This window comes from Motacilla alba, chromosome 12 (genome assembly GCF_015832195.1).
Source record: "Motacilla alba alba isolate MOTALB_02 chromosome 12, Motacilla_alba_V1.0_pri, whole genome shotgun sequence".
NCBI classification, from domain to species: Eukaryota; Metazoa; Chordata; class Aves; order Passeriformes; family Motacillidae; genus Motacilla; species Motacilla alba.
The window spans coordinates 13,871,630-13,897,848 of NC_052027.1; the positions used below are offsets into that span (position 1 = coordinate 13,871,630).

The following is a 26,219-nucleotide window of genomic DNA, read 5'->3' on the forward strand; positions in this document are numbered from 1 at the left end:
GAATATTCGGAAAGACTCATAGTTGAAAGGAACAGAGGCTGCAGAAAAAGCTCAAGCACAGAGTTACAACAATAACAAAGCGATTCATCTATGCCATGCAAGCACTTAGGTGTAAGGCTAAAAACAACAGAGTAGAACACAAAAGTTGTTTTAAATGTGCAGTATCAGTTCCCCTTTGCAGAGTCAATTTAGCCAGATTTTTGGCTTCATCCCCACTATTATCCACTGAGAGGATGGCTCCTCCAGCCACAGAGCTGCTGCTGCTGCTGCTGGGTGATGCCAAGAGCAGTGCAGGCAGTGCTCCTCCTCCTCCTGGCACCGAGCAACCCCTTCCAGGGCCATCCCCTTCTGGGGCCAGGGGCTGGAGTCTGAGCAGCCCTGGGAGCTGCCATAAGCTGTGACAGTACAATAAACTTCAGAAAACACCAGGGGATTACACTGGATCTGAGGATTGGATGTCTGGGTAAATATACCCTGGGCATGAATGACAGTGAGACAGATCCTGCACCTTTAAAACTTGAAAGAGCAAGTAAAAAACAGTCACCTGAACCTACACTACAGCATATTAATAAAAATGTATATATTGAAAAAAGGCTAAATATATATATCAGAATATATATATATTTATAAAGCGAGATATTGACATGTCATTTTATGGCACGTAAGAACATTTAATAAATGTGCCTTGTAGTTCTCACAAATGTTTGGTGCCATTAGAATTCAGATGTCTCTTTAAATGGACCACATTCATATCTCAGTCTTATCAGCATAAATCTGAACCATTGCCATCATCTGTGGAATGGCTCTGGTTTAAACCAGTGTAACTGAGATAATTTAGCTTCTTGCTTTATTAATTTAGCCAAAAAAATTTTTAGCTGGCAATTATTTTTTTACCTCCCAGAAGTATTCAACATATACAAGCAAATAAGCTATAATGTAGCATAGTACAAAACATGATGTTTTGCTCAATGCATTGAAATCAAGCTAGTTTACTTTGCTGAATGATTTGAAATCAAGGCTCTATTTAGGTCTAATAAGGTATTTTTTTCAAGCAAGAAAATAAGCATAACATTTTCCTCTCTCTCTCATTTTGATCCAAGCTTCACTTATCAGTCCTCTCTATATTGTCTATTGCAATAGGATATCATTGTCTCAATATTTATTTTGCTATTTTTTGTTGTCCTTAAATCCCACTATAATTGCAAAATTTATCAGTTTTATTCCTATGGTTCCCGACACTCTAGAAAGACCAAGGTGCACAGAGAGCAGCACACGGCAGAGTTTATCAGACTGACCGCCAGCGGGAGGGACAACTTGGTCAAGCAATTTCATGCTCGTTTTCTTCCATATTTTCTTTATGACTGCTCTAAGTTCTTCGTTGGCTTGCTCCAGGTTACCTGTGGCAAGGAATGGCAAAACAGAGGATGGCAATTATGGTTATCAGCTGCAGTGAATGATCCTTTGGATATTAATTAGCTGTATACAATTAAAGACTGTGATAGAGATCCTTTGGGGCAAGCCCATTCTCTGTGATGTAGCAGACAATGCCACAACTAAAGAGAGAAAGGGCATAAGACAGAAAATTCCTGGTGCTTTCAAATCCAGCTCTGGAGCAGTGCAGAGATCAAAGGTGACTTCCAGACCTTGGCCTCACTCTGTCACTCCTTCTGCTTAAATTGTCCAGAAAGTGATCGCTTTCTCTTTACAAGCCACTTCTTCCTTGAAGCAAAGCTGAGCCTTTATTTACTTAATCACAGTAATTACTCAGTTGTACAGGCTTGAAAGTTCAAACAACTGAGTACTGAGCAGTATTTCATCTCTTGCATTGCTCACACAGCAATGCCTGAGGGGCCTTAATCTAAGTTTGTTATTGCCAGCAGAACCCAGAACCGAAAGCAGTAAAAGATGGCCCAAAAAATTGAAAAATGTGTAAAAGTAAAAAGATCTTTGAAACATCCCACTACCTTTAAAAACCTTTCCCTCTTTAATGTAAATGGGAGAAATCTATTCAACCCAGTCAGAACCGGCCTCGACCACATTGAGAATGTTGCTTTCAAGTGTGCAGAAGTTGCACCACTGTGGGATCCAAGGCACTGAGCTAAAAGGTGGTGAGAAAGGAGCACTTTATTTGGGCAGGCAGAGAAACTCATTCATTTCTTGCAGTAGAACTCCTGCTATGCCAGTGCTGCACATTTTTATCTGACCAGACAAAACCACAGAATAATTTCTGAGGTATCTTGGGCTCTGGCCTCACTATCCCCTTCCTTTCATTGTCTAGCAAATCAATCCTAGAAAGAGTGAATACAGCCCATGACACAAAAGCAAACCAGATCCAGTGAGATCAAGGCAGCCCTACTCACATCCAACAAAAGAAATAAATTGTCACTTCTCCTCATTGTGCTTTCTGACAAGGGTAGTGAAGGCTTTACAGTAAAGAACCTTACCTTCTGTTTTTATCTTTAGAGCAGTCCTAACCAAAGCAAATAAAGTAGCATTGAACATGACGGTCCCATCACTGTTCAGTGGCATATTCATGGCTACTAACCTCTGAAAATAAGAAAAGGAAAACAAATGCTGATGCTGCTTTCTTTGAAAAAAAAGCTCCTGTAATGTTAATTTTTGAAAAGCTGATGTCTTCAAAGAATAGTATTACTGAGAGGAATATAAATTATGTAAGTACTTCAAAACAAAGTGGAGTTTTCCATCCTACCTGTGTATACTATACAGTAATTAAGAACAACATTGCTTCTTTTTGATTTTAATGACATGTATGCACTTATATACACAAGTTAAAACTGTACAGAAGATTTCTTGAGCTATTTAATGAGCTAACTTTCAAACATTGAAGTTCAGGTTTTGACTGAGCCCCACTGTGCCAGTCCTAAGGGCAAAAGCAGTTGTTTGAGGGCATGCACCCCAGCTGCAGTCGTGTCCCAGGCCCCCCAGGGGTTCCTCATGCTCCATAGAGAACCAGAGCACCAGGTCTGAATGGTCTCAGCCCGTTCATTCCTCATTGATCTTATGCCAACTTATGCCAGCTACTCAGAACTGCTGTGAAAGGTGCTTTTCTCTTTGGGTCAGTCCATCCTTGCACCAGAGTTCTCCTTCTAGAGCAGCATTGCTGTGACCCTGACTGCCAAAAGGACACAATTTCATCTATCAAAATCTTTTCCTAGTGTCTGACTTGGATTTTCTTCTATTCTAGTTTGAAAGCATTACTCAATGAATAACTGATGTCAGCATATAGACAGATAGAGGCTTGCTTTAAGTATGCCTTGTGACATTGAATTCCAGCCCAGAGGTTTACATGTCACCTTTACTATATATAAAACAGATATACAAGGAATCCAAAAGATAGTACTTTGTATCAATCCTTCAATTAACAGGTTTGATCTTATTCCCAATGAAATTGCTAAAATCTCAATATCCATAATTCCGAAGCCATCAAATAATGTAACAATCATTCAGCTCCTGTGTATTGCTTTTCAACATTTACATTAAAATCATTTTACATTAATCCTCATCAAAATTACACATTTTGCCCAAAAGATTCTATATAATTTCAAACTCCCATTAATTTTCTGTCTTCTCACTTGCTGCTATATATTGTAACACACTGTTATTCACTCCAGCCTGGTCTATCTTCTTGCAGCCAGACAAAATCAGGTGGAACCCACCTTGCAGGCCACTCGGTGGGGGCATAACTTGCCAAAACCAAGGGGGGGCTGAATCCGTCTCAGCAACGTCACCACATCGAGGTGCTTTATCCTTCCCCTAGAACAACACACATCAGTGAACAAACATCCACTCCCAAAATATACACCCTGCTCTGCTTGTTTTTACCAAATAAATAATATCAGAGAAATGATCTAACTCACTTTGCTTCAGGGTCATATTCTGACCATATTCTTTTGAATTCATCCAAATGATGGGGGCCCAGAATAGACCAGTCACGTGTCAAATAATCAAAATTATCCATAATGACAGCCACAAATAAGTTTATAATCTAAAAAAAAATAAAAAAAGTAATTAAGAACAAGCTTCCTTCATTATTTTGAATTTTTATCAATTCAATATGTATTAGCTTAAGAACTCAGGTAAATCAATAGTTTTTTGGCATATATCATCAAATATCACTGAAAATATTTGAATTTAACTAAATGGAAGTCTATCAAATAATGACATAACAAGAACATGGTAATTTGGAGTACTCTGTTTTTTGACATAGGCTACAACACAGTTTTGTTTCTCTTCCTCGATTTACCAGATCCCACTACATCAAACTGGAGAACGGGTCCAATACACACATTATGACACAGTGTGCATCTCAGGAATAGGATTCAATTCCATGACAATACATTTAGTTAACACAGAAAAGTGACACAGAGCAACAGAACATAAGTTTACATCAGTTCACAGAATTTTGTTGGACCACTCTCCTTTTGCAAGGAAACAATTACTGTGAATAGAACAAATCAATCAGCTTATACCAGACACCTGCAATGAGGAAAAACATATTTCAGTGATTATTTCACAGCAAATAATCCATTTCTGCCACATATTAGGGTGAAAGTTTACTGTTCACTTCTCATGTGCCACACATCAGGACACTTGTAGAGATGCAAATCGAAATTCCACTAAGTTTAAACAAAACAAACAGCATTACTGCTCAGTCATGGGAATTGCAGCTCCATTATCAATGAATATTTAATGGTACCATCGAGAAATGCATGAAAGAGCAGCTATGAAAAGACTGCTAACTCAGCTCACTCAGCCAACCATTCTGCACACCTGTGCCTTCAGAAGAAACCCTCACCCATGAAAATTTAGAATCATGGAATAGTTTGGGTTGGTAAGGACCTCTAAAGGCCATCTACACCAATTCCCTGCAACAAGCAAGGACATCTTCAGCTGGATCAGGCTGCTCAGGGCTCTGTGCAACCTAACTTTGGATATTCCCAGGGATGAGGGTCGTCAACCACCCTTCTGGGCAACCTGTGCCAGTGTTTCACTACTCTCACTGTAAAAAATTGGTAGAAAATATAGTATTTAAGACTGTATGGAAGAACATAACCTTGCCCAAATATTTTGATATGGGATTTTCAGTCATTCTCTCAACTCACTACTCTTCATTCAGAAGAAACCCAAAATGCCAAAGCTCATTGCTGTTAATAAGCACAAGCTAAACTCACCAAAAATGCACAGAGCATGTAAAAACTGATAAAATAAATGATGGCAAAATTGCTTCCACATGTGTATTCTTCCCCAGGGTTATAATCGGATTCTGGGTCACAGCGCTTTCCAGGCAAACATGCCAGCATGATTTCCTGCCAGGCTTCTCCAGTCGCACACCTTCATAACACCACAAAGATAAATTCAGCATTGTTTGATCAAGATGGATTCAATATTAATTCATTTGTTACATTCTGTACACATTGTATACAATCACAAATTTAAAGACAGACTATGAACATTTCAGAACAGGCACTAATTAAAACAGAATCATTTTATAAGGTAACTAATGCACAAAGACTTGTACATAAAAACTGTAACCCCAAACAGTGTTTTACAAGTTAAATACTTACTGCAGTGGAGTTACTGTGTACATAAGCAGTGCTGTGTATGAAAATCAGTCATAAAATTTCAAAGTACGTATTTGTAAAAGATGAACTCTCCCTTGTGTATGAAGAAATGCCTCTCTCTAATTTCTGCTATTGCTTTTTTTTCACAGTTGCATAAAGCCTGTGTGTGTGCAGTCCCACAATTTTAAATTTTTAAATTACAATTACAGAATTATGACATCTTTAGCTGTGTTCATTATCTGGTGTCAAAGGCATAAACTGACTTAGATCTCAGTGGGTGATGTCTTTGGTGCCAGGAATGTCCTGCCAGTTTTTCCAGCCAGGTGAGTAACAATGCACAGGAGCTGAATTACAGAATCTCAGGCCAGAGACAGCTCAAGGTTGTCACCTTTAGAGGCATCCCTGTCCCATGCCATTCTCTCCTTGCTCCAGGACATCTTGAAGAACTCCTGGCAAATGTTTGCCTTCTTCTTAAATTCTCCAGAGATGGAAATCCCATAATCCCCCCCCACCCCATGAAGATTAGCTGCCTTCACCATCAGGAAGCTTCTCCTATGGCTCATCTGGCTCATTTCCCTTCTGCAAGTTACACCCCCTTCAGAAAATGTAAAGAACAGTTTATTTCTTTATGTTTGCAAAAATTTTTCATTTCTTCAAGTTATCACACAAGTTGCACTTCCAAAGATACCAGTAAGGGCAGAGACTTCTGCAGCTTTCCCCATGCTCAGGCAGGTTGATGGCTGGGCTGTAGGTTTGGGCTCTGCCTGCCCAAAGGAGGAGTTTCACAGGAGCTGTGAGGAGTTCAGGTCTGTATCACCTCCTTAGAACCCTCTGTGCCAAAGGACACCCAGCACACAGCCACAAACAGGAGGTGCTTGTTGAGCTGAACTGATTCTAACTTGCAAACACAGTTTGCACATTTTTCAGAGATCAGTGAAATGGGATGTACTGAGTGAGAGTTAAGGGTTGCTCACCTGAAGAGAAGAAGCACAGCTTGGGGGAAAGTCTGAAAATTGTTGTTTCTGTTTATTTGATTGTTGTCCCTCATGGCCACTTTTCCAAATACCTACAATAAACCAGAATTTTGACTCTCATTCCAGTGACCTGTGCTATCAGAGGCTGTAGGCCTTGCAGTCTAAACTTCCTTTGGGATGCATGAAATTTCACAAAACCACTTTCATTACACTTTAGATTTTTCATTATATATATAAGTGCAGTAAATACATCACATAAACAAGGGAAAAAAAGCAGCACCCCAAGTTCTTTTCTTGTGTCTTTTGGAATTTCCTGATCAAGAAAATCAGAGCCGAATAAAGATTTTTCCATTACTCTGAAAGCTCTGCCTTATACATAGCACCACTACCAAAGGAATGTTTCAATAGAAACAAGAAGAAACAAGTCTCAGACAGATCTGTACTGTTGTTCAGTGCTAAAAAAAACTCTAATTACCTGCATTCCAATGACAGCATAGATGAAGAACAGCATGGCTATCAGAAGAGCAACGTAAGGCAGAGCCTAGAAAGGGACAGGTGCATTGTCTTTTAATAACCTCACACCATCATTTCTATTTCAAATTTGCAAAAGTAATTTCTCTGTTCAACACAGACTTTTCCAAGGTTTTTCTTCCTATGCAAGTGCTTAAAATGTTATTATCTGTCACTCTTAATACTTTGCTGCATGCAATGTGTACTAGCTCCATTGTATTTTAAATTACTTCTGCCAGCAATCCAGAGGGAAGGATCGTCTTTACTGCTTTTAATTTTACTTTCATTCTGACAACACAAAGATACTTCTTTCTATACAGTTACAGAGTTTCATTAACTTCACATTCATCAGTTTCCAGGAGGAAAGATTCATGTATCTATTTCACTTATGAAATTGGTTTTATGTAAAGTATGTGTTAAATTCTTCTTTTCCAGTCATCTAATAAAAATGTGTGGAAGCATGAGATCTATGTATGTCAAAACTATCCCATCTCTTTTAAATATGCCAAATATTTTCCAGAAGTACCATCAAAGCCTCACAGTAACAGCTAATATTAAATGACAAAGAATGACCCTCAGACTCCCAGAAGTAATTGGTGAAAATAATTTTGGCATTGGTATGCAAATATATTTAAATATGTCATTACTGATAACATTAACATAAAAAATATTTTTGCTTCCTAAAATTTGGTGTATAAATGGCTGTAATTATAAAGCAAATTTAAACAACTTGTGCTAACCTGAAATGACTTGATAAATGTCCAGAGTAAAGTTCTGATTCCTTCTCCTCTGCTCAGCAGCTTCACCAGCCTCATCACACGGAAGAGACGGAAAAAAGTGATGGAGATCCGAGCGCTGTCCTCAGAGTTCTGAAGAGCATCAGGAGAAGTCAAACCAAATACAAACTCAAACATGCAACACTTCCAGAAAACCAACATAAAATGCAAAGGTGGAAAAGGTAAGATTTGGAAATGTATCTCGAGAGCCTGTTCACCTTGATAACCATGATATGAAAGGAAAAATTACATGCTGAAAACACAGGACCTGTAGAAATGTTTCACACACCACATGCATTTCCAAGTTTTCTGGTTTGTTAATAGGATCATATTGGGTTTGCTTGTAATAGACTCCAATAGAACACTGACAATGGATGCAAACCACTGCGTAACACCTTTGCAGTCAGACAGGAATGAAAAATACAGAAAAACTTGGTGGAAAAAAGACATGGTAAAAAGAATAAACTCAAGTATAGGTAAAACCACTGGGGTCACTTTACTGATCTTACCCCAGACTCATCAGTTGTGACTGTTTCAGTTGGCTTTGGCTTTAAGAAATTAAGAACATTAAATATTAAAATCAAATAAAATACAAAAAAAAGTTAGCTTAACCATAAGCAAAACTAAGAACATTTAAAATTTCTAAATGAAAATGAACATCTTTCAACTCAATATATGTTCTGAACAAAACATTTTAATTGCCTTATTAAACCATCTTATCTGTTCATGTTGGCTAACTCATGCTAAAACACTGTTGGCTGACTCATAATAAAAACTGCTGGTACAAAACATGTTTAAAAGATAAAATTGAAAGTAAATACAAAATAAAATATCTGCTCCTATGTAGGCTGAAAAAAGTTAGCCATCAATTTGCACAGGTTGTATGAAATCATAGCAGGAAGCCCACCTAAAACTCAAGAACATAGCTTTGGGCCAAACTAGCCTTTCAAGGTCCTTTTCTGCTCTGCCCTTTTTGAAGATTAATTACTCCATCACTGGAATCTAACAAGAGTCCAGTAATTGTGTTTGATACCACACCAGGAGCTCCCTTGCAGCAAGGTGAATTCACTGAGGTGACTCAGTGAGGAGCTCTGGGTGTTGCAGTGGCCAACAAGGACAAGGGGATGCACAAATTTCTCAGCCCCACGCCCTGGGGGCTGAGCCTGCCCCAGCAGTGCATGGGAGGCAGCTCTTGAGCTCTCTCCCCACACCTGAGCTGAGGGAACAGGATCAGGCATGAACAAATGGATCAGGATTTGATTGATCCTTTTGGGACAGATCTGTGCAGCCCTCGGGAGCTACAGGGAGCAGAGAGGCTCACACAGCTCCTTGTTCACAGAGCCAAACTCTGTGTGCTGTGAGGAACATCTCACTTTTCTCCTTTTATTCTCTCTGTCTGCTTTTGAAGAAGCTTTCCTGAGAGCCTAAATGGTCACACACTTTGCAGAGCAGGCAGCAAAGCTTAAAGGACCAATGGTCTGTGCTTGCTCGTGCAATGACAAACTCGCAGCAGCTTCTTCCAAAATTGGAGTGTCTTTAAAAACATTTATAGCACCAGAAAAAATGGGATTCTGGATGTTAGATCCCAGTGATGAGTCTTGCCCTCTTGCCTAAAATACCCTCCTTTTAGAGAGGCACCTTTCAACAATTCCTGTCACTCAGAGCAGCAGTGAACACAGTGCCACCCCAGAGCTGCTCCAGCACGCCGTGGAGGCACCAGCCACAGTCACTGCCACACTCCACCTACTCAAATCTCACAGACTGCTGGTATTCAAGATAAAACTTGAGGAGAAGGAAGGGAAAAGAAAGGAGCTGGTTCTGTTGAAAATATACTATGCAAACTTATTATTGTAAAGAAAAGCAACAAGAGCTAGTACTTTCAAAAAATCGGATCATTAGTGAAATACTAATTGTGTTCTCTATTACTTTTTTCCTTAAAATAAAGGCATCACAAGGGGGAAATAAGGTAAAAATAATGGTTTGCTCAACTATGTGCATGTTATGTATGGATAAATTACTGCCCTGCCAGGATATCAATATATTCTGAAACAAAGAATTTTTTTAACTGTATAAAGGATTATTACAAAATTTATGAATTAAATTACCAAAAACCCAGATCTCCTTATTAAACTTCAGCAAGCAGAGTATTTGTAAAACTGGCTGTAACATCTAAACTTTGTAAGAACTAATATAAAAGAGATGGAAAATCTTCTACTAAGGGAAGACAACTGCTTCATTAGAAATTCTCTGTATATTTCAACAATTTGAAATCATCAAAATATAATCAAGGAAAATTCAATATCACAAACACCATAAATTTCAAGATATCAGAGATCATGGAAACAATCTTGCAAAGCTGCCTACCTAAATCAATCCCAAACCTGCATCAGTGCACACAGACCCACACTGCTACTGACTTTTTAGCACAGAAAAAAATCCTTTTGATCTGAAGCTTTAAAGAAAAAAGGTTTAATTACACCTTCTGCAGATGAAGCCTGAAATGCCATACTAATCTCTAGTGACTGACTCAGGTTGAGCTTGATCCTCTCTTAAATAGTGAGCAAATTACTTGATTTGCTTTGGTATTTTGTATGATCAAAAACTGAACATAGTATTTGACAGAAAGAGATCAGATTAAATTACAGTATCATCACAAACTGACACTAAAAAAATGAAATAAAATTTCAGGGTTGGCATTTGGGAATTTTTCCCATTGTGTTTTATGGGAGCAGGATTGGCCCCAAATAAGTTAGCATCAGTATTAGGATGGCAATATATAATGGGATAGATGACACCAGAAAAAGGATACTTTGGTCCTTCATATTTTTATTTAATCACTTTTCCAAATGCAAAATTAATGAGCTTGCATTATGACTTGGTTATGAAAAAAAATCAAAAGGAAAAGTCAGTAAAAACAATGTTTTCTACATATAACCCTCTTAGCATTTACTTAATTCTCATTTTTTAAAATGTCAGATTACCTAAACTATGTGGTCAGTTCTACTGGAGCTGCTCTGGAATGATGATCCCTCATTTTATTTTCTGCAAGGAGGTCACTGAAGGGATTTGTGTTTGCCCAGTGGAGTATGCCCAGGACTGCCCAATGCACACTCCTCTCATGAATCCCTCTTCCTCAGCTTCTTTGAACTGAAAAGTCCTAAGTGCCTGGTTCTGATGGCTGATCTGATGCTGCTGGGGAGTGTTAGGATGTCATATGCAAGAGATTACAAATTATGGACACTGGCAAGTGCAGGTCCATAAGGAAAAATAAAAACTCTCTGTTCACAAAAAGCAAATTGTACAATAATGCCAAGGTGGAGATAAATGCTAGAAACAAAGTAAGAACATGAACTCCTGCTGAAGCTGAAAGTATTCATCATTGGGCAAGTGTTTTGGGTTTGACATTTTAGGGTGTATCTAATTTTTTACCCTCTTTGGCATTTCCCTCTGATAATGAAGCAGCTTAGTTTATTTTACTAATACCAATTTTAATGAAACTGGTGGAGTGATATACCACAAAAGAAAACATTATTCATACTCATTTATAAAGGAACTGCTCATCTGGGAGACAAAGTTAGCTAATGGTAACATGTGTCCATCCAGCATGAAGCAATGCTCAGATCTGGGAAACTGAGATAAAGATGAGACAATCTTCAGCAACAGTAACAGACAGACTGACAAAAACAGTGTCTGCTTCCTGCAGATAAGGGAAAACCAGACAGTCCCCAAGCACACAGCCTGACTGGCAGCACCAGTGACATCTCGTGCACACACACACGTAAGAGGGTGGCACATTTTGATTTTGTACATGTAGGGAAGTATTAGAATAGACTTGAGACTGAGGGGTACAGGCTGAGCAAAGGGATGGTATCTCTTGACAAGAAGGTAAAAAAATTACCTGTGGTCAATCTACCAATGCTACTTGGTCCCAAATGCTTTGGGACTGGCTGGATTTATTTGGATTCTTTTGTACCCCAAAAACTGGGACTGCATGATTCCTAAGATGGCAGGTGTGCTTCTCTCTGCTAGAAGTCTGGCAATGGTCACAGCTGGAATAAATGGACAGCTTCTGCTTTCCCTGCTTGGCTGACAGACACCCTGCAGTGAGGGGAACGAGCACAGGCTCTGCCCAGGTCAGCAAAGCACTCCATAGCCATGTAATTTTGAGCCAATCCTTAAATACTTCAAATAGGCAGTGATACGTATTTTTTTCTTTTTTACTTAATTGAAGTGCAACACAACAGTTTTCTTCCTCAAACAATCCCAAAGCTAAAAAATATAACCAATGATCAACATAAATTTCTGACTCACTGATGAAAATGTTTGCCACCTGCTACCAATTTTGGTCAAGTACTAATGCTGCTTATGAAAAATTTAGCACATTTCCTAAACAGGAACTCCTTGTTACACAAATGTTTGCAACAAAAGTTAAAAATAAACATCCTGACTAAAAAGAACTTCAGTGTCAAACTGTGAACAGTGTGAAACAGATTGAATCATGCCTTGAAGCAAACTCTGTGCTTAAACAAAAAATAAACATGGTGAAAACCAGTGATGTTAGTAAATGGTGCAGGTCAAAAGCTTCTTTTTTACATATTGTGCCAAAGGGTCCAAGATTATGTCAGAACAAATGACACATGATGATAATGTCCTCATCATCATAATTAAAGAAGGACGCATCTGAATGACAAACACACATGATGACAATAGCATTTATAGCAAAACATTCAGGTTGCCAAAATATCTCCAGAAATGTGTACTGTGAGCCCATGTGCATAAACATACACAATTTGTTCAGAGAATAGTTACTGCCATTCAGATGTGAGCAAGAAATTTTCATTGTCTTATCTGTGCTCTCTATTCCCTGTTCAACATGAACCAAATGCCCATAGACATCAATTAATTAAAATTTTAAGTCAATGTGAGAAACCTCTGAAAATATTTTTATAAGTGCCTCTTCCCCTGCAAAATATGTATTTAAGTTCTAAAGTCACAATTAATATGTTGTTATTATATGATAACTAATAAAAATTATTTCTGGCTCCAAATTAGATATTACAACACTGCAGAGATTTGATATTGCACTAAGACTTCACACTAATGAAAGCAAAGCTGTATGAGAACATAGTTTTCTGACCTACCCTTAAGCCTAAACAGAGATGTTTGCAAAAGTTTACAAAATATATCAACAGTATCCAAAAATACAAATTACAAGCACCAACACCCAAGTTGTAACATGTGATAGGGATGCATAAAGTTGTACTCAAACTAAATTGGACTGCTCTTGTTCAAAGTTGAATCCTGAATCTCTTACAGGAGGCAGATAGGGGCTTTACTCCACTCCTCTCACACAAGCACAAGATCAAGATTCAAGGCAGATGGGTTTTCCTGAAGGGTTCAGGAGGAAGACATAAATGCTGTTCCTTTAAGCCCTATTTCAGCAGAAAACCTGAAGGGTTTTTTTATGTCAAGAATAAAATCAGTCCTGTAAATATGGCATTAATAATTTACGTAAAAGATGAGGAAAGGGAACTCTCCTTTACTTTCTCAACATTTTGGCAGCACATGGATGGTAAAAGAAACTTAAATAAAAAATGTGAATTAAAACCTTCACAACCACTACAGAAAAAATGTGATCATGCTTCTAAGTCATTCAATGTTGGTCATCCAAATGGTTTCTGAGCTGACAAATAAGATCATTTCTATACAGTCAGGCCAGATTGAAACTTGTATGTTATTTCCTTTTATCAATTTGTTTATTCAGATTTTATTTCCAATTTATTTCTCTCTCATTCTCGTAAGTTATATACTCCCTCTCCCAGACTGGATTAATCACACTTTGTGTCTGCCAATCATTACTCTGCAATTTTAATTGAGAAAGAACCATTTCTATGACCACACAAGATCTTGCATGACATGTGAAAGTTTCTGAAAACAAAAGGCCACAGAACCCAGAAGTAATTATATAGGTTTTAGTAGTGATTTTAATTTTTTATTGCTATATCACATGTATATTTACTTATATATACTTGCCTCTAATAATCTCTAAAAATAAAATGAACATGAAAACCAATTAGGTTCATAAAAGAAGGTTGAAGGAATTAAATGAAAGAGTAAATTAAAAAGATAATCACAGAAAATATTTTATTTCCAAAATATATGTTGCTCTGAGGTGGTTCATTTCCTGAGCTGGTCACTGATCCAGTCCTTGGGAATGCTGAGCAATCCTGTAAATTGCTTAATACATTAAAGACTGAATTCCACAGGCATCAGAAATAGTCAAACTCTAGTAATTTCCTGGATTATGTGAGAATGGGAGGTTACTGGATCAGAAGAATCAGCCTCAGGGAAGCATATATATTCTTATAAAAGGTTAAAAAAATTAACAAAATAAGAGATGACATTTATTTTCTAGTATTTAATAGTGAAATCAAGGCAGTGTGTATCTAGACAGTCCAATGCATTCTCCTGTAAAAACTGGGACAGATGCAAACTTGTTGTGGGCTAGAGGAGCTCACTGGCCTTTGCAGGGGATCTAAGCATCCCCAGGTGCACTGTCAGGATGATGCTGAGCTCTTTCCACAGCACGGGGCAATCCCATCTGTGATCCCACAGCAGTGTTTAGTTCACACTGAGGACATGAAATATTCACACTCATGTCTCCTTTGCACTGCTCAATCTAGATGGTTCTGCCCCTACAATTAGAGCTGTGACAAGACTGATTTTCTGTCAGTGCTGGTGATTTACCCTGCTCAAACAAGGCTGAGCTTCCTCAGCTTAAGAAGTTTCTCTAGTGGGAATTTTCACAGGTGCTGTTTCAATCATGCTTGAAATCTCAATGGAAACAAAGTCTCATTAGCATCTCAGCAGAGATGTGGCTTTCCCAGCGTCACTGCCAGCCTTAGATAACAAGTACAGGTGGAATGGCACAATTCAGAATGCTGAAAAAATACTGAGGAAAAGATTCTGAAATACTGGATTTGGATGACAGAAATTTACACTAAACTACTCAAGTAGGAATAGCTCAGTAGAATCAAAACAATAAAAGTAAAAACATAAGCAATTTCCCTGGACGCTATGCAACATTAAATGTTTCATGTTGAAAATGGGAAATCAAGGCCAGAAATGTATAGAAACCAGAATACATTCTTGACTTGCACAAACAAAGCACAGAAAAGTGGCAAGACCAGAAACAGACAATGCTTAGTACACAGAGAGTCTGCTGTGCAAAAGTAGAAGAAATAGAAGATGAGCATTTTTTCTCTTGTGAGAATAACATGAAAACTAAGAAATAGCAGTGCTGGTTGTTGCTGTGGTGTGTACTTATCTTGGACATCATTACTTGGTCTCCAGAATATTTTCAAGACAGCTGTGAGAATTGCTAAACCCCAGCTGACAGCTCAGTTAGAGTCACAAGGAGTGTCCAATTAACACTGCCCATGCACTGCTGAGTACAGACACACCTGCTTTGGTCATGGAAGCACCTCTGAGCTATCCTTCAATCTCTTCACAATCAAATACCTTTTGCAGTTATGAGGGAAAGCTATTCCAAATGAATGGTCTTTTTACTCTCCTCAAATACTGTGCTCACCTACACCAGTACTACTGGGAATGGAAATCGTGGGTAAATTGCAAATACTTGAGCTGTAAGTCTAAATGCAAAATTTTTCTGGGGAAATAAAACAAACCCTAAAGTAAACAAAACAGAGGGAAAAAAACCAATCAAAATAAATCAGAGGCAGTTTTTACAAATGTGCTCCATGAAGAATAATTATACTTAAAGAAAAGTCTCAAAGGGACACTGGAGTTCTGGGCTGACTGACCCTCCCTGTCAGCTCAGGTTCGTTCAGTTCACAGAAAGATCCATCCCCACAGAAATGAGAAAAATCAGTCTGAAATCTAAAGGTCAGGATAAAGTTCTTCTGCTCCCATGTTCTCTCATCACTCCTCCATTTTCTTTCCAAAAAGTCAGTCAGTCATGAGATTCTCAGTTTAACACAAGAAGCAATTTCAAGGTTGCCTAAACACCTATTATGTGCAATGGCCATCAGACAAAATTCTGGTAAATGATGGAGTTTTCCAAGTACTTTAAGAGTAATTCAAACTTCCAAGCACTTACTGCAGGATATGAAAAGCAAAAGGACTGGGAAAAAGTAAACATTCTATTTTCCACAGCATGGAAAGCCTGACTTTCTATGTGGCCTTCTTCTGCAATCTCTTGAGATATGAATGGCCTCCAAACCCAAACCTCTCACAGAAAAAGAAATCATCATTTGTCAAACCAAGCCACTGAAAACTTATAGAATCTTGAATTATTTTGGTCATGTTAACTACAAAAAGCAATAAGCTTCAAGTAAGATAGTAACATAAGTTTAAATACTTCTTTTTTTTCTGTGCAGATATAGAAAAACAATTTTTATTGTCTCACTGTGCTGTGTGCAACTATACAAGTATATAAATAAATAACAGCAGCTTCTACAAACATCTGTATCAGTGTTTAGGTCTTTGATTCCAGGCTTAAACATACTTTCATAAAAAAGGACTTTTTGGGGATTAAGTTTACATTTTCTGTATTTCTTGATGACAGCAGTTACTTTTTAGTGCATGAACAGTTGCTACTTACATTAACTTCTGTTATAGCAATATCAACGACGCTACCAACAACAATTAAGGCATCAAAAGTGTTCCATGCATCAGTGAAATAGTGCTGTTAGGACAAGCATTCAGCAGAAAGAGAGCAAGAGAAAAACACAAACAGAAAAAGAGAAGAAAAGGACAGTGTTATAACACAGAAACACTCTAGGCTTCTCTGATGTACCACTATACAATCTAAACTTTCCCTTTCATAGCTAAAAAAGATTGGTAGAAAAAAAAGGCTATTTATTTCCCATATCAACATAATTGACCTATGACTGGTCTGTACTCAAAACTTTAGAAACATCAGATCAAAATCTGTGACTTGTCCAGATGATGGAAATAGTGGGGAGACAGAGAAAGAGAAGTAGGGACTGGGGAAAGTAAGCTGGGATATACTCACATCAGCTTCACTGAGAACGACGTCTACTATGCTGCCAATAACGATGAGGGAGTCAAACGTATTCCAGGCATCACTAAAATAGCCCTGAACAGAGCAGGCAGGGTGCAAACGTTTGTGATTACACATGAAATGTCAAATATTTGCATACTTCTGTTTAGTTTTGCATAAACAGAAATTAGTTAAACAAAACCTGTGGTCTAATGAGAAAACAAAACAAAACCAAACAATATTGCCTACTGAAGGAAAAGCAACATATATGTGCATGTGTGTGTATATATATAATTATATATATACATGTACAGACACACACACAGATACACACACACTCTACACATGCAGAACACACCATCAGATAAGCACGATGTTGGCAAGCAAGCCATCATCCAAAATTGGTTTTGGGCTTCTAGCAAGGCTGAAAAAATCTAACATATATACCCTAATGAGGAAAACAAGACCCTTTCATTATATTTCTGCAAGACCAAGCCAATTGAAACCTCCTTATCATCAAGGATTTTGTGATAGTCTTATCTAAGTGGTTGGTAAAAATATTGAAAGGGTCATGTCTCATCACTGGCTAAACATGCACAGTTACTAATGTGAAACTGTGCATAAAGATTAGAGAACTGACTTAATCTTCTATTCATAAACTAGGTCTAATATAGGAACTCATCCCACATTTGCAGTCAGAGGGTGATTCCGTAGCCAGCGAAGCCAGTGAACCACAGCAACCTGAACAATTTCTTAATGCTTTTGGTTGGTGCAGCCAGTCCAGTGTCTGAAAACTCATTTTCATCAATTGCTTCATCACCCTTCTGATATTTTATGCCTTAAATATACTCCCCACATGTGTGTTCCATGGCTGCAAAGGGTTATAAAGGTCAGTAATGCCATTAGCTGACTGTGGGCATAAAACAGCACGTTTGAGCAAAGAGGTTCTTCAGAAGAATCCTCCAGGTAGGTCCCAGTGTGGAACAAACCAAAATGTTAAGATAACTGTGGAGACCAGAGGTTTCTGCAATATGTGGCTTTTTCCTAGTTATTATAGAAATCCAGAACGGCAAAAATTACTGAACTTGCCCTTTACCTCATTCAGATATATTAAAGTATCAGTCTACCATGACTGAGAAAAATCGGAATGTACATTTTGTACTCGTACATTTCTTGGTAATAAATTTTAAAATACTAACTTTTCAGCCACTATTGAAGCTCTAAAATAATACATTTAGCAAGAAATTTAAAATTTAAAACGTGCTAATCTAACCTTATATCTAGTTACACTTTTTATTACACTGTTTGCACTAAGATAATGTTTTAGCTGAGTAGTTTAAGTTATTACATGAGTTGTTAGCAGAGAAAAGAAAAATAGGTTCCAAAATCGATCTTAGAATTGGACTGATATTTTTCTCAAGATTTTAAACTTTTAGATTTTCTAATAATTTTACAGTTTAAAGTAATGCATCTGAGTGCATTAATATTTGAAGAAAGGCTTCTTTTGAGGGGAAATTTCCTCTTGGAGACTATGAGAGAGCTGCTACAGTAGACAACAGCTCCACATTCTTGGAGAGGAAGCAGGGTCAGGAAAGGCTCATTATGTTTCTAATGCTACTCTTTTAAAACACAAATTGCTACCATCATTCCTTCATCTAAGGAAGGGGCTGAAAGAGGAAAATTGATCAGAGTACTGTTATTTCTACAATCCTTTGCACTTCGCTGGTTCTTTGGGATCACCCATCAATTCCAGTTTTGGAGTAAAAGCCAATGCTCTTGGATTTGGCCTCCTGAAGAAATGCCTCCACTCCAAAGAGCTCTTGCACCATTCCCTGCTGCTCCCTCCTTACTCTTCCTGCTCATGGGAACAAGCCATTCCCAAAGCTTTACTGAGAATCCCACTGAACCACCACAATCATATTGAAATTTATAATCCTAATGAGATTAGCAGCTGCCAACCGAAGAAAGAGAGCTGCTCTCATCATGTTCTTCCTGATCATTAGCATTCCTTATTTCTAACTGTTTTCCTTGATTTTAGAATAGCAATATTTTTATCTATATATACAGAAAATAAGAGACTATTGGGAAACAGCAAACACATAATCAGCACGATCCTGAGCTGTGCTGTCTTCCTCTACAATGGGAACCAAAAAAGGTCCTCCAAATAAAGGGTAATTTCGGCTATAGAAAAAGTTACTTTACTAGACATGCTACAAGATAAAGCACTGAAATAAAAAAAAATCACATTTTGATTCAATACAGCTAAAACACTTTACAGCTAAAATAATTAACACGTTTATTTATTTATTTTATGAAACCTTTTCCATCAGTATAGACAAATATTGTTCAAACTAATATGTAAAGCAAAAGCATACAAATAAACAAAAAAACTAAGAGAAAATAAAGATGGTTTTGGAAAAGGGAGGAATGGACAAGTCACAGCAAATAAACATCATGCAAATAAGTTGTTTTCACCACTGCAAGGACCCAAGATCAATTCACTTACTAGCCATCTTTCCTTTTTTCTTACAAAAATCTGATGTAAAACGACATGGAAAATCATTACAAGTTTAAGCAACAACTGGCTACCAGGAGGCTGTACATACGGCATGTGTGGATGGATTATTTTTGATTCCATAGCTGTATTTTGTTTTGAACGGCACTGAACCATGCTGAGTAACAGATTTTAGCAAATGTGAGGAAAAAGACCTGTTCTTTTTAGCTTATATTATGAAAAATTTGCTCATTGGAAATGCGGAAGGACAAAATCACAAATCCTGGGGAATAGGTAGGCATAGAGAATTAGCAACAAAATATGTTTCCATACATCTACCACATAAATATACTAGTTCTTTTAGTACTCTCTTGGAAAATTTAGGGCCTTATTCTGCAAAGCCTTGTGTGATCCAATCTCCCAGTCAAGTGTGCCAGACACTCAGCATCACCTTTACTACTGAGCACTTCTCCAGGTTTTATGTATTTCAGAGCTGCAAGGCAGTCTGCAGTGCCTTGGTTTTACACAACACAATATCATAGGAAGAGCATCAATAATTTATAGTAGCCTTAAGTTTATATAACCAGCAAAACCAAAAGATCACCGTTTTCACAGGACTTTTTTCTGCATATTAAGGGGACACTGTCAAGCAGATGAGATAAAAACTTAACAGGTTTTTTTCCCTGATCTTTTTTTTACAGAGTTAAATGGAGTTTTTATTTGATGCTTTGAACATCTCTGAAATAACTTTTTAAAGGCACAAAATTAATAAATAAAACTTTATTCTGTCAGACTAGCCTAAAAGACCCACCTACCAGTGACACAGACATAGAAGAAATTTATCAGTCTTTCCTCATGACCCTAAAGCAAAGCATTAAGTTTGGTTTCAGATTGTTCCTACTATTATTAAACTTTTATATGAGGTAAAGCAATTAATTGTTGTTTCAAACATGCATCTATTTTGAAATTTAAATGAAAGACATTAAAATTCTACTTAAGGCTGCTATCTGATATTTGATTATTAATGAACTATGTAATACGTGTTGCCAACAAGTTTTGTTAAAAAGTATCTGGTAATTTAAAAGGTCACAATCTCCAAAGAATAACAGGAACAACCTTAAATATACTTTATTCCCTTTCTGCTCATTAGTCTCTTCCAAAAGTCTGATTATCATCATGGTCTTTAATCCTTGTCCTGCTAATTAAAAAGTTTAAGGTGTTCTGCACCTATGGGGGACTGAAATTCAGGAAAGGAGACCCTTCCACTGGCAGTGTCTGCCCTTCAAACTCTCAGGGTTCAGATCCAGGGATGTCTCACAGCGAAAGCATCCAGTCAAATAGAAAGCATGTTGACACAGAATTAAAGCTCAAATTGTACAGAGTCTTAGAGACCAGTTTTAACACATTGCATTTGCTAACAAGTAGGAAGCCCACAGTACAAATGGAGCACTGTGATTTGTACACTCATGATCAGACCACTGTGTTTGGCATTAGCTGCTATTTCTGACTACAGTCACAAGTGCATGGAGAACCATACAAGGATTCACAATCTTCCTTCAAAAAGCAGATGATAAAATGCAGCAAAGTCCTCTGTGCGAAACAAGGATATAGAACAGGAAATACAGATCAGGAAACACAACCAGCATACTCATGACACCGTGGTCCACGCAGCTGAGCTATCTCCTCTGGGGCCTCATATTGTGCTATTTTTAATGTGAAACCCTTAGCATTTAAATAAGATAGCTGACACAAAAATACAAATAAATTCATTAGAAATGTACAATGGACTGGACAGTGCAGAGCGAGACCACGGGAGAGCGGGCAAACATTCACCCGGAACTCCACAGTTCACATCTCAACACCAGATCTCAAGAGATGGATCATTCCTTCACTTCTGCAGGCAAATAAAGCTGGCTTTCAACCAAGCAGCTCAGGCTGCACAGCCAAGCTCAGTACTAAATACAAGCTGAATAAATAGTTTTGAATGTCTGGAAAGCTGTTGTGCAGCTGCTGCAGCCTGAGCTGTGGGCAGCCGTGCTGAGAGCACAGAGCTGCCCGGCTCAGAGCAGGGACAGGGCTGCACAGAGCCAGGGCTGCTCCACAGCAGCAAAGGGCACAGCTCTGCCGGCCCCTGGGCAGATATCCTGGCTGCTTTAAAAGAAGGGCAGTGGGAAAGGAAAAGTACCAGCCTTGGATGGTGAGAGCAGTAAACCTCAAAAGGCTCATCTGGCTTTTTTCAAATTCCAAGTGTAGCAAGTGAACACGTTTTACTCATTTACATAACCCAAGATAAACATTAATTTCATTGTACTAGAAACAAATTTAGTCTGTTTGTTCATCATTAACTTCTGCACTTTATAAATGCAGTATGAGAACTGAACAAAAAGGCTGCATTAGCTGCCACAGGATAGTTTTATCTTTTTTTCAATTATAGTTACCAGTTTCTCTTGCATATCTATTTTGAAAATGTGCCTGCATCATTCATATTGACAGTGTCCCTTTAAAACAAGGAATCAACTACTCAGTGTGGGGCCTTCTACCAAATATTATGTATATATTACTGAAAACATAAAAATCTAAAAAGGCTATTGTATATGTAAATTATTTACACATATGTTTGTAATACTTGGCTGTATTTTTTAAAGTAAAGAAATTATTTTGCAATTATTTTAGAATGGGAAATTATACTGGACACAGGTCTTTACTGGAGATTAAATTAGTGTAAAGTAATGGATGTAGTACCCAGAACAGGAGATGTAGTAATGCTTCTAACAGGAAATGATTTATCTGATTTAGAAAGGGACATTTTTATTACCTCAAAATATTCCAGATCTCATTAACCACTTTCTTAGATTTTTTTCTGATATCTACATTTCATTTCCTGGAGTTAAACTTCTATCATAATTTCTCTGATAGATAAAAGTGGGAAATGTTGGTTCTTTTTGTTCTTTGAATAATATACAACAAGTGTGAAACTCATCATACTTAATTCCTGTGGTGATGACCTAATTAAAGCATATCTTAAACTTACCTTGGGTTTGAATGCAATCAGTTTCAAAACCATTTCAACAGTGAACACTCCTGTGAAAACCATATTCATAATGTCCATGGCATCATTAAATAGCTTAGACTGTCCATAGTGCTGTGAATGAAAAATGAAACACTTACAAAAGTAAAGGCTTTAAAATGTGAAGTGAAAGCAAGGCAGCCTAAGACAAAGTTGACAAAAATGCAGCATAGGAAAACATTTTCTAGTAAAATTTGTGAAGCACATCTATATATGTGGAAGATTAGCTGAGTATCCTTGGTCAAGCATGGAACTGTTTAAATTTATTCTGTTTAGGCACAGAGCAGAACAAAACTGTCATTCCTCAACATCTTAAGGCAATCTCCAGTGAGAAAATTGTTCCCTCAAAAGAGGAGTATTAGATAACAACATTTTCCTAAGTTTTATACGCAAGGTTTTAAAATTACACAGCCTTGTGTCACACCTGCTTAGAAAGCCTGAAGTACGGTAGTCACAAAATAACACGGTGTGTAGGAGGTGTATTTTTTAAGAGGACAGTGTATGCAACTATACTGAAAAAAGCAGAATGATTTTGTAAACTGAATTCAAACCATGCTTTTTCTTACCAAAATCTGAAACACTAGGGAAAGAAAGAGACAACTAGAACATATCACAGAAAAGTACTGAGATCAGAAGTGCTTTCTTTAAAATTCTACTTCATAAAAAAAATACAGGTTGACATCATTTAATGGCATTTTACCACCCATACCCTTCCCCTTGATTTATGCCATCTTCAAGAGAGTTTCTGGTTTTCCTACCTGCATAGCCAAGCAAAGGGTGTTCAGCATGATGAGGACAAACATGATGTATTCAAATCCAGTAGAATTCACCACATACCAGAACTTGTACTGGTAAGGATTTTTTGGAATATATCTACGGAGAGGACGTGCCTTCAAGGCATACTCCACACACTGCCTCTGAAAAGCAAATACAGCAAAAACTGTCAGGCTATAACCTAGCAGAGCATCAACTGGGAATAGAATCATTAAGTGAAAATTGTTAAATATACCTCTCAAAACCAGTCTGTCCACTTGATTTGGGGCCTTTTATTATTAAGCATTAATAAAGTGCAGAAGGAGCTCACCAATCCTTACTAGATTATTTACAACTGCATTGAACCATATCCACTACTCAGCCACAGGCAAAAATCAAATAATGCTCATGGAGATTCTGGAGGGCTTTGCCTTTATACACTAATACATTATAGTATGCATGGATATAGTACACAGCAGGACTATTAAGTCATCTCTAAACCATGTTTTGTCTTTACTCCCTTTTTAACCACCAATGGGCCTGCATGGCACAAAACCCTAGAATCAGCAAAACAAATACTGAGGAGGTGTTTCTTCTAATAGCTCAGTTAAATTGCCCAGCAAAGTCACATACGTAGGAACATCATCTCATAATCTATTAGTGCCCAAAATCTTCAGGGCTGAGCCTCCTACTTGTCTCTGAAGAATTTCTTACAGGCCCTGACTAATGGCGCACATGGTGCAGAAAGAATCCTGGCTACAGTCTCATGTTTGGCATTCTTTAGATGAAGTCATCCAAAAATACCCCAAAAAATTTGACTTATGAGTTTCTCACTCAAAGGATTAAACAGTAAATGGGGACAGATTTTTGCAATTTTAGTCTGAATATCCCCAGTGAATTTCTAAATAAATGGGGGCGAGAAGTGGAACATTTTGAAAACTTGAACTTTGGACACTTTCAGACTATTTGGAACACAAAACTATTTTCCAGTTCTTAGTGTAAAACCTATCTCTGCCTCAGGATAACCTGGCTGTATTCTTATTAATGTGACACCAAAAAGCAAGATGCAAGGAAGCCAATGAGCTTAGTGGACACCTTTCACAACAAAAACACTGGTGGGTTGGGCTCACAGAAAGGTACAGCAACCTGAATACCCAGTTAAATAAATACCCAGATAGCAAAAAAATTAATAAATACTAAGCTATGTGTTTGGTGCCCTCTTCTGCCCCAAAGCAGAAAGGATGCTCTTCATGCATAAACATAAAAGGCTACTTTCAAAACTTAAGAATTCATTATTTATTTTAACCTGATTTTTGTCCAGCTCACAGTTCTTGTACTCTTGTTCTCCCTGTTCTTGGAATGTAACAATCACAAAACCAACAAATATGTTCATCATAAAGAAAGCAATAATGATGATATAGATGATGAAAAAGATGGAGATCTCCACTCTATAGTTGTATACAGGTCCTACATTCTCGCCATTTGAATCAATGGCTTTGTATAGCAGCCTGAAAAACAAACAAAATTTTATCTTTATTACCATTAAAATGAGAAAATATTAAAATATGCAGACTCAGAGGACAGGTTTCAGAAATGGTCTGATATTCATTGATATCTTCTTCTAGTTACTGATAGTGCTTGCAAGAATACAGAAAGCAGAAGAATCACAGCACACTTTTTTATATTCTTTTTTTTCCTCAAAGAATTAAGTTAATGACCCAACTTTTGTACTTTTCATTTATTTATTTATTTCACCAAACAAAATTTTCTCATTTAGGGAAATACTGAGTGGAAGATAGCTCTTTCTAGATTTTTCTATGAGTGTACTGCTGTCTGATATTTTAGCAAAAGGTTTATTTGAAGGCCTAAAACTTTCAAATTAGCCTTATTTAAGGGCCATTGATGGATAAGCATCTAGAACTGTTACTTCCATTAGAGCTGAGGAGAAGATCCTTATAGCAAATGCAGCAAGACTGGAAATCAAACAATACAAAAAAGTTCACCTTTTCTTATTTTTCCATATTTTGAAACATGGGATAAGTGCCCAGATTCAGGATAATAGGTTTCTTTATTTCCTCCCTTTTTACACCACCATTTAAAACTGCTTTATTGCCCAAAAATGTCAGGTAAATGATAGTGAATTGCTCTGGAAAATGCAACTCTGGAAACAACGCTGGGCAAACATGGAGAATCCACTCACGCTGGCCAGCCTTCAAAGGTGGAGACTGTGAACAGGGCCATCATAGCAGACAGGACATTATCAAAGTTGAAATCACTGTTTTGCCAGACCCTCTCTTTGACCATGGGACTATCGACATCTCCATCCTTATAAACGATGTAAATCCCTCTGTGGGAAAGAAACTGGCATTAGTGAAATGCTGAACTGACCTCGGGGTTACTCAATGCTCTATTCAAAGCTGTTTCTTACACTGCCTCCTCATGTTTGCTTTATTTCTTTGCTAACCTGTGTTTTCTGGTGGGATTGAGATGACAATTCCAATTTACACAACCCTAAACAGCCTGACCCATGCACAATGCCTGCCCATGCACAGTTTAAGTTATTCAGAACAAAATGTGGCACATTCTTAGACCAAAGATCTCCTCACCGGCATTCCTCAGGGTTCTGTTTGGCCTCATCAGTGCACTTGTAGAATTTTCCCTACACATAAAAACAAAAAGCAGTGACAAAATGCAGAATATGCAAAATACATGCTTTTATACTGTGATTGGTTCAGGATGGGACCAGCCCAGTCCCAGCAGCAAACCACCAAGAATTCAATTCAACTTTTCTTTTCTTGATGGACTGTAAGTTCTGAGAGTGTCTCACCTTAAACAGCTGCACCCCAATACAAGCAAACATGAATTGCAGCAGAGTTGTAACAATCATGATATTACCAATAGTTCTAATAGCCACAAAGACACATTGAACAACGTGCTGGAAAGAAAGAAAAAAAAATGTTTCAATGCAACTTGTCATAGACCACATATCATAAAAGTCATCTCTGCATTCTTTTTTAAAATTACTATTTTTCTGTTGC

At 37.6% G+C, this 26,219-nt stretch overlaps 1 protein-coding gene across 18 annotated transcripts in view; it reads right to left on the reverse strand.

Moving 5' to 3' along the window:
• CACNA1D (calcium voltage-gated channel subunit alpha1 D) overlaps window positions 1-26,219 on the reverse strand; it is a 207,148-nt gene that overhangs the window by 24,935 nt on the left and 155,994 nt on the right. For 6 of the 18 annotated variants that reach the window (XM_038149611.1, XM_038149600.1, XM_038149599.1 and 3 more), the window contains exons 24-40: window positions 26,009-26,116; window positions 25,788-25,840; window positions 25,382-25,528; window positions 24,488-24,689; window positions 23,187-23,345; window positions 22,393-22,503; window positions 16,880-16,963; window positions 16,466-16,549; window positions 8,352-8,390; window positions 7,807-7,935; window positions 7,032-7,097; window positions 6,557-6,648; window positions 5,193-5,352; window positions 3,879-4,006; window positions 3,678-3,774; window positions 2,445-2,547; window positions 1,296-1,397 (exon numbers count right to left, since the gene is read on the reverse strand). In XM_038149611.1, the coding sequence (XP_038005539.1) occupies window positions 1,296-1,397; window positions 2,445-2,547; window positions 3,678-3,774; window positions 3,879-4,006; window positions 5,193-5,352; window positions 6,557-6,648; window positions 7,032-7,097; window positions 7,807-7,935; window positions 8,352-8,390; window positions 16,466-16,549; window positions 16,880-16,963; window positions 22,393-22,503; window positions 23,187-23,345; window positions 24,488-24,689; window positions 25,382-25,528; window positions 25,788-25,840; window positions 26,009-26,116 (1,864 nt within the window). Of the gene's footprint in view, window positions 1-1,295; window positions 1,398-2,444; window positions 2,548-3,677; window positions 3,775-3,878; window positions 4,007-5,192; window positions 5,353-6,556; window positions 6,649-7,031; window positions 7,098-7,806; window positions 7,936-8,351; window positions 8,391-16,465; window positions 16,550-16,879; window positions 16,964-19,373; window positions 19,404-22,392; window positions 22,504-23,186; window positions 23,346-24,487; window positions 24,690-25,381; window positions 25,529-25,787; window positions 25,841-26,008; window positions 26,117-26,219 lie in introns of all 18 variants that reach the window. The other 12 variants (XM_038149605.1, XM_038149604.1, XM_038149615.1 and 9 more) reach the window with 6 other exon arrangements.